Here is an 8,353-nt window from a genome sequence, read left to right on the forward strand (position 1 = left end):
GAATCAATCCGGTTCCACCACTCTACCATATCATATCCTCATTTAGTCATATGTGTGTTACATATCTCAATGAGGAAAGAAGAAATTCATCCTTCCAAATCTTATGGATACAAAAGAAACTCGAGAAGTGAATGAGTTCACATTTCCAAGTGATCAGATGCTAGAATCGAAGAATCAGGCCCCGGGATCTCCTAGCTCTCTTTCTTGCCCGAGACTTCCACTTCTTGCTTCTCATCTTCGCTCGTGGCAGCTGGTATCCCCACAGGGGATTCAGCTGTATCTTCGGGTTCTTTTTTCAACTCCGTCTCAAACTCCTTGGCTGCCTATCAAAGTTCAAGAATACAAATATCAATGACAATTACAAGCATTAAAATCTGCCCAAATGATCCATATAAGTTCTGTAATTACTATCTGAATGCACATGTAGAGCTATGATCTGGTGTAAAGAATATCGCTGAGATTTTGCAAAATCTCGCAATAATATTGTGAAAATACTAAACAAATATTATCACAAGATTTTCAAAATATTGGCACATTTTAAAAAATCACATTTTTATCGCGATACTAACTCATTAATTGTTAAAACCTTGGGGAATTTATTATATAACTATATTTGAGAATTATTTATTAATTTACATCAAATGTTATAGATATTTTGGTTTTCGGCAAGATTTTCTGATAATATCCTGAGAAAGAACTCAAATTTTGAAAATCTCGAAATTGCCAAGAATGAGATTTATCACTATGCTATGATCCGGCACGGATTCTTCATACCTCATTATGGTTTGATGTCCTATGTGGAACCCATGAGAGCCCACCAATGATCAACAAAGACCATTGGATAGAAACTGACCATTATGAATTGCAACATGACCCAAGAGTAACTATGATTGGAAAATCGCAGCCATGCAAAATGGATGGTAGGAGTAAAAATGCTCTTACAGTCGATTTTGCAGGCCCATTATTTGAACAGTTACAAACACCCAATCAGGGTGATATCAGAGTCATGTGTAACCCATGCCCATCCAATGGTCCAATGTGAACTAGGTCCCCTCATTAATTCAAACTGTACTAAGGACTGAAGAATTCATTACACATAATAGTTGTGTTCCTATGTGCATCATAGCAACACCGAATCAATGGTATAGCTTTGTTGTTTCTGAAATTATGATAATATTTTTTTTAACATTCTTGTCATAGTATGTGCACCAGTGTGCTATAACATGTTAGAATATGCTTAAGAGGAATTAAATGATCGATGAGCCTTGGCTTTGTATCTATGATACCTTTAGAGTTGCAGATGTTCAAGATATTGTGTTGGGCATGACATGATAGTCATACTATAGCTATACTCTAGGATACTTGTAGAAAATGCTTCCGCAGATCAATAGTATAGATTCTTAGTTTCCACAATTTTGACAAGTTTTCTGCATTCTTGACAAAATATATGCGCATTGCTATGTATAACAAATGTAAGAATTTGAAATTCCCGATGGGTGCAAGCAGAAAATGATCAAACATCGCAAGAAGAGTGGAATGTAATCTCCTGACATCGCAGAATTTTGTTACATTTATCATGTTAGAAAATTTTCAAAGGAATGCATTATTACTTAAAACAAAAGTTAATAGATTGGACCAAATGTTTCATTATATCAGTGTTCTTGGTATCACTGATATTATTGATAATATTAGCGATACTATTGCTGTCTGCATTTGACCCACAATTCCTGTATTTTATTTGGCGATGATAAAATCATAAAGATGACACTTTTCCTTCCAATTACTAGGGTAATTAGCAAAACAAACAGGCCCTAAGCATAATGGCACCACATTACCTCTAAAGACCTTAAGTGTTTTAGGACCTTCATGTTGATGCAAAAACTTTCCCAATTGTAATAGAATATGCAAAGAAAGACACAAAAGACCGAATCCCTCCTTCCCTCCCATGTTAGGTAGCTGACCTAAATCCAAGGCCAAGCTTTTGGCCTGTAGGCTTCAGTTGGGCCTGATTTTAAGGGTCGATAAACATACAGGTTGGGCTTGATTTTAAGACCTGATAACATACATGTTGGGCCTGGGTATATGAGGGCCCATGTCCAAACCTAGGCCCATTTGCAGATGACATAGTCTGAAAGCAAGGGCAAACTTCAGGCAAGACCCCCAGCCCAGCCCAAGCCAGGACCATGACATCCCTGATTTGAGAGACCTCCTTTAACCTTCATAGTTTCTACAGAATCCTAGCCATCCATCCTTCCTAATCTCAACCATTCGTTTCCATGTTAAACCCAAAACTTTCCAATTGTATCCTAATTAAAATCATTAACAAACAACTTAAACTCTTAACATTCTACTTTTACCTAACACAGTCCCTTGATAATAGCAACAAACGTCGCTAAAACATTTCAAAAAAAGAAAGTAAACAGTTCATGCATTCTTTCCCAATCTCAAAACTTTCATTTCCATGTTAAACCCAAGACTCTCCGATTTTGTCCTAATTAAAATCTGTAATAACAATTTCAACCGGTAACATTCCAATTTTATCCTAACACAACCCATTGATAATAGAAAAATACATGAGCGCACCCATGCATTCACGCACACAAGCATTCATGCTAATACGGACATCAGACCATTCAAAGTGTATCAACGCAGGAGTCATGTATTACCCGTGTCAATATGGTTAGATGGCGAGTACGAGTTAGGTCTCTAGAAGTTAAAGACCTTCCACATATGTTCATGACATATATAAGTTACTTGGAGGAGATATTTGGACTGTTGGATTGCGATGATGGTGTGATCGGACCATTGGATCGTCACGGGCTACCTTCATTGCGCTATCATCGGGGCCCATCAGGCATCTTGGATTTGAGTTTATTTTATGAACATTTTATTTATTTGAGTTTTAAGACAGTGCGCGCGTAATTTTTTGTGAATTTTTTTTTCAAAAGTATGGGTATTTTGGTAATTTAATGTAATTCCGAATTTATAAGAGTGTTTTGCCCTGAACCCCAAAGGTAATGTTATGTTATGTTTATGAAAAAGAAAGCTTTTGCTTCTTCAAGGCCGGACGATTCCATCTTCGACTTCAAGTGATTGGAAAATGGCACGAGGCCTAGGGAAGTGATTTTCCATTTTCTCCTTCTCTCTCGTTCTTTCTTTTCTCAAAGTATTCTCTTCTTTAAACATCTTTTCTTCATTTTCTTCTAAATTCTCTAGATCTAGAATCTGATCCCTTTTCTTTTCAATCCAAAACATTAGATCTTGGAAGATCTTGATCCCTACACATACATATTTTGATCTTCTTCAAATCCCATCGCCCAAGGCCCTAGATTTGAATTATAATCAAAGAACCATCCATTTTTTTGAATTTTTCAGATTTCTCAATATAGCAAATTCATATTTCCTAGATTAGAAGATCCACTTGGATTGTCAGACGGACCCATTGCAAGACAAAAGTCCTATCTTTCGCCAAATCCTACTAAATTCAGATTTTAAGGTCCAATATAATGTGTTTCTGATGGATGGTCATGATCATTGCTGAATTTTCCTTGGTCCCTTCTTGTGTTATGATGTATAATGCTGAAATTTTATTGTTAGTGCTTGTATAAATCCATCCCTTTTAAATCCGCATTCATTTAGGATTGGATTAGGCCATCCTACACCACATGCACATAAGTGTGCGTGTGTATTTGAATGTCAATGATGAGTTTATTAAAAACAAAAGCAAGCAACTGGACACACAGCCAAAGAGAAAGCACAAATGATGTTGGATCATCTTAGAGGAACAAGATTCATTCCCACCTAACAATTGATTCACTATTACACCCAGGAAATTCATTTCGCACCAAAGCACAACTCACAATTCTATTTCCAGTATTTTGAAACACTACATAATGCAATACAACCTTCTTACAAAAAAAAAAAAGAACGTTATATCACTAAGCTCCTTCCATATTGACCAAAATCCAAGCAAGCACAGAGAGACACTAAAGGATTCTTCTCCTTTTCCCTTTGGCCCTCCTTGCCAAGCTTGGATCAGACCTTGAATCCTTCCTGGCATCACCCAATCCCAAAGGGAAAATATCTTCAACCAGACCTTTCAAGAGAAACTTCCAAGAAGAAAAAGGTGCCCCACTGTTTCTTCGCCCCATCTACCTACTTCCGAAATGATTAACGGTGAGAATCTTAACCCTCCCGCCAACCATCCAAAAGCCATCAATGTGGCGACCTAGGAACCTCCTTGCGTGAGCAATAAGGAAAGACAATTGGGCACTATGCTAACCCAATAACATTCACCAGAATGACTTGGCAGAGAATGGTCCACTCCAAGGTATTCAATATCGGTTACGTAACAGCCGTTACATAACGGTAACGGTCATAACTAACGGCCGATACGGGGGCCGTAACGGCCCATATCACAACGGTAACAGTGGTGGCCATTATGGCCACTATTATCATTTTGGAACACCTTGGCCCACTCTTCTCCAAGCTCCACCTCTGCAGTTACATGAAGTGTGAAGCAACGCGGTGGCAAATTCGGGTGCGGGAGTAAGGAAGCGTCTCTTTCAAAATGTTTTCAAGTGTAGGAGTGGGGAAGCATCTCTTTCAAAATGTTTTCAAGTATAAGCAGGTAGGACACGGGAGCGGGAATGGAAGTGCAAATCTGAAGTGCAATTCAAAGCAGGAGTGGCGCCTAGTTAGAAGGATCGTGCAACTAAGGCTCCATTGCCACTGCTCCATCTTCCCTTCAGAAGGGAATTGTGAGCCTTTCTATCATACTAACAAATTCAACAATCTCCTTATCCATCAGAGTTGTACTAAATTTTGGCATCAAAACTACCTAGCCCTGCTTCCATTGAAGCTTGGAACATCATAAGCTTTTTACCAGCTACCACCTAGTACAACCTAGCAAACATATTAGAAAATGCTTCAATATCACACCATATATCCTCCCAAAATCAAATGCACGTTCCGTATCCTATTTTCCTACAATGGCTTTTAAGAATTCTCTTTCCATTCTGCACATTGCTTTCCAAATGCCAGAAGATATAAAAGAGAAGAAGCCTGTGTATGGCAACCTCCTAGTCTAGTCCCATATGTATGTGACATGGCATGCTTCAACAAAAAGCCTTCCTTTGACCTAGATCTCCACAAACTCTGTCCTAGTAGCCTAATTTCCCTAACTACAACTTTCTATCTTCATTTCCCGTTCTAAGCTGGACTTTACCCACTACCCACCCTTCCATATTTGGTTTCCTCTTGCAACTCAAAATCTTACAAACGAAAGTATTATTTATTTAAACTCTTAATATACCACTAAAGTTACTGCAGACTATCATAACAAACTTACCCATAAATTAAGAGAATCTAATCTGCCCTAATCCTATCAATGGAATTAAACCCAGAATTGACACTAAAAACGCTGAAGCTTTGCCAAAAAAACGAAGCTTAACAAGGGTAGATATCCATGGACACTAAAAATTTGGGAAATAAACCAGGGCTTGGACTTCTAAACTCAGCCCAAAGGTCGGTCCTTGGCTTGAAACCCAGGCCCGGTGTCCAAACCGATCCCTAGCAAATGATGGATGGGCAAGCCCAATCTTAAAAGAGGCCATGGGCATAGAAAAGGAATGGGCATTTAAAGACACTTGTGAGTGGTTCCTAATCAATGAACATGTGTAGTTTAAAGTCACTCTTGGATTGAGTGTCATGTTTCAACTTTCAATGATCAAAATCATTTATATAATAGGACTTATCGTGGATGGATGGGATGACCGTAAAAATTTCTTAGATTTGGACCGTATTAAACCCTTAATCATTTCAATCTTTTTGATACCACGGCTGGCCTGGCCTAGTAAGCCCAGGTCCAGGGCCAAGGCCTCTTTAGGCTGATTAGTGCTTGGGAGATGAGGGTCGGGCTAGGGCCAATGTTCTTCCTAGTCTTTCAAATCAAGGGACAATTTCAAGAAAAGCCTAGAGAAATAATTAAACATTAATACAACCCTTAGAAGACTCAATTTATCAGCAGAACCCTCCCTTACCACTTCGACACTTCTGTCGGATAAATTTTCTTGCCCTTTCCTTGTTGTTTATATGGTTTAAGTCATGTAACATATCAGTACTGACATGACATTTGTCACAATACACATATCAACAGGAAAAAAAAGATATGATATATTTGCCTATACCGATATTTTTCATAACTAAATATAACTCAAGATATAATACAACACCTTGGAAATGTCTAGAGTTATCTATAGTCACAAAACCTATTATTGTCATCACCATCATCATCTAAGCCTTATCTCATCTAACCCTTAGAGATATAATACATGAATCCTTTTCCCCCGTTTGTTCGAATTCATTTGGAAGTTATGGCATAAGTTTGACGCCGGCTGTGAACCTGACACAACCCTCCTCCTTTATCCACGCCGGGGTCCGGCAACAAGAGCATGAAACTCCCACGGCCGCAATGTAATAGACTATTACAAAGGCTGATTACAATCAAGCGCAACCTAATAGTCCATTACATTGGTTGATTACAATCAATGAGTTTTATGCTCTCATCAAATTGATTACAATCACGAAAAGTATCAACACCGAAATGCATGACATCAAAATTTCCTGTGTCACATCAAATTCTCATACTCAAATCTTTATGTTGTGCGACTTAGAGCCGCAAACGTTAAAGCAAGGGAAAGATTGACAAAAAGTCAAAAACTATCTGACAAAGGTACCAGGGATGGTATGGGTGGGCTCTGCTGATATATTGAATCTTCCAGGGGTATTCTTCATTTTTAAGTATTTCTGAGGGGGTATTTTTGAAATTGTCCTAAATTATAAATCCAGTAATATGTCACAGTAATTCCATCAAAATCATTCCAAATCAAATCAATTCAATTCAGTAAAATTCAAAACTATAATCAAATACAACTCAATAAAAGAATTCATAAAAAATCAAATAATAATAATAATAACTTCTGGAAGCTCTTGATCCAATCAAACACAACTAAATAAAAGAATTCACAAAAATTCAGGAAAAAAAAAAACCAACCTGCTGGAAGCTCTTGATAGTCTTTCCGATGCTGCGCCCGACATCAGGCAAATTCTTGGGACCAAAGACAAGGGCGGCGACGCCGGCGATGACGACGAGCTCGGGCACACCAAGCCCGAACAAGCAGCGGATGCTCAGACCCTTTTGAGCTCTGCGGCATCTGCTCAAGACAATGGCGTGGTTCTTCTTGTGATTGAGAAAACCTCTTCTACCATCGTTGAAGAAGATGGACTTGGAAGAAGAGACAGAAGATTGGGAAGAATAAGCTCTTGGAATTGAAGAATGAATGAAAAGGGAAGAAGAAGCTGAGATTGCCATTTATCTCTTTATTTAGGTGGTGTATGCGTTTGTTTGATATTTTGATTCTCTTTTTTCTTGCTGTCTTCTCCAGCAGATATTTGGTCTGGTGTGCTAGTGAATAGCTTCAAATGGCCCCCACCTTTCGGTCATCCAGACCGTTGATAATGCGACATGTGTTCTGGTGGATTCTGAGGCCGGATCCAATACAAACGTCTCTGGGATAAGGTTTAATATGAAGGCTCGGCCCCAGGAGGGACTATGTGGGGCCCACCATGATGTATGTGTTTCATCCATGCCGTCCATCTATTTTAACGGATCATTTTAAGTTATAAGCCCAAAATGGAGGGAGATCCACGGCTCAAGTGGGCCACATCACAGCAAACGGTAGGGATTGAAGGCCTAGTTGAAAACTTCTAAGAGGACACATAAGTGTCTGATAGCTGATATTCGAGTTTTGCCTTCATCCAGGTCTATTGATCTTATGGACAGGTTAGATGGCAAATAAACACAAGGCAGGCCTTAAGAAGGTTTTAATAGTGGTGTCATTACCGCCACTACTTCCTGTGGTGTGGCTCACTTGAACATTGGATCTGTCTATTTTTTGGTCTCATTATTTAAACTGATCCTCGAAGTGAATGAATGGTGTAAATGGGATACATATATCATAGTGAGCCTCATAGAGCCCTTGGACAGCGTCCTTCTTTGCCGGGAAAGGACCCAATCCATGTCCGAAATGAAAATTTGCGCTGGGGATACCGGGGGAGTTTGAATCTTAAGTTGCTTAATATAAGTTACTTACTTCATGAGTAGCTTATTTTATTTTTTACTTACTAAGAAAATAATTATGTTTAGTGAGTAGCATATTTATTAGAATTTTTTTCTCTTTGGTCTTTACTGATGCTTCTTCTCAGTTTCTTATCAAAAGTAGAAAACCAAACAAAAATTTAATTGAAGTGATTATACACTTTTAAGTAAAAAAGTTACTTATAAATAATCATA

The 8,353-nt window shown here is 38.5% G+C and overlaps 1 protein-coding gene across 1 annotated transcript; it reads right to left on the reverse strand.

Annotated features, from left to right (window-relative positions):
• Positions 1–7,454, reverse strand: LOC131233417 (sec-independent protein translocase protein TATA, chloroplastic-like). Its single transcript, XM_058230118.1, has 2 exons — positions 7,055–7,454; positions 1–323 (listed from the first exon to the last, which is right to left on the reverse strand). The coding sequence occupies exons 1-2, from the start codon at positions 7,370–7,372 to the stop codon at positions 192–194; spliced, it is 450 nt and encodes a 149-aa protein (XP_058086101.1). The 5' UTR covers positions 7,373–7,454; the 3' UTR covers positions 1–191.
• Between the last annotated feature and the right edge of the window lie 899 nt (positions 7,455–8,353).

Source organism: Magnolia sinica, chromosome 18, assembly GCF_029962835.1.
Source record: "Magnolia sinica isolate HGM2019 chromosome 18, MsV1, whole genome shotgun sequence".
In the NCBI taxonomy this organism is placed as follows: domain Eukaryota; kingdom Viridiplantae; phylum Streptophyta; class Magnoliopsida; order Magnoliales; family Magnoliaceae; genus Magnolia; species Magnolia sinica.

Coding starts and splice junctions, on each gene's coding strand:
- LOC131233417 (XM_058230118.1), bottom strand. CDS start 7,372: ATGGCAATCTCAGCTTCTTCTTCCCTTTTCATTCATTCTTCAATTCCA. Junction 324..7,054: donor CTATCAAGAGCTTCCAGCAG/GTTGGTTTTTTT, acceptor GAACTTTGATAG/GCAGCCAAGGAGTTTGAGAC.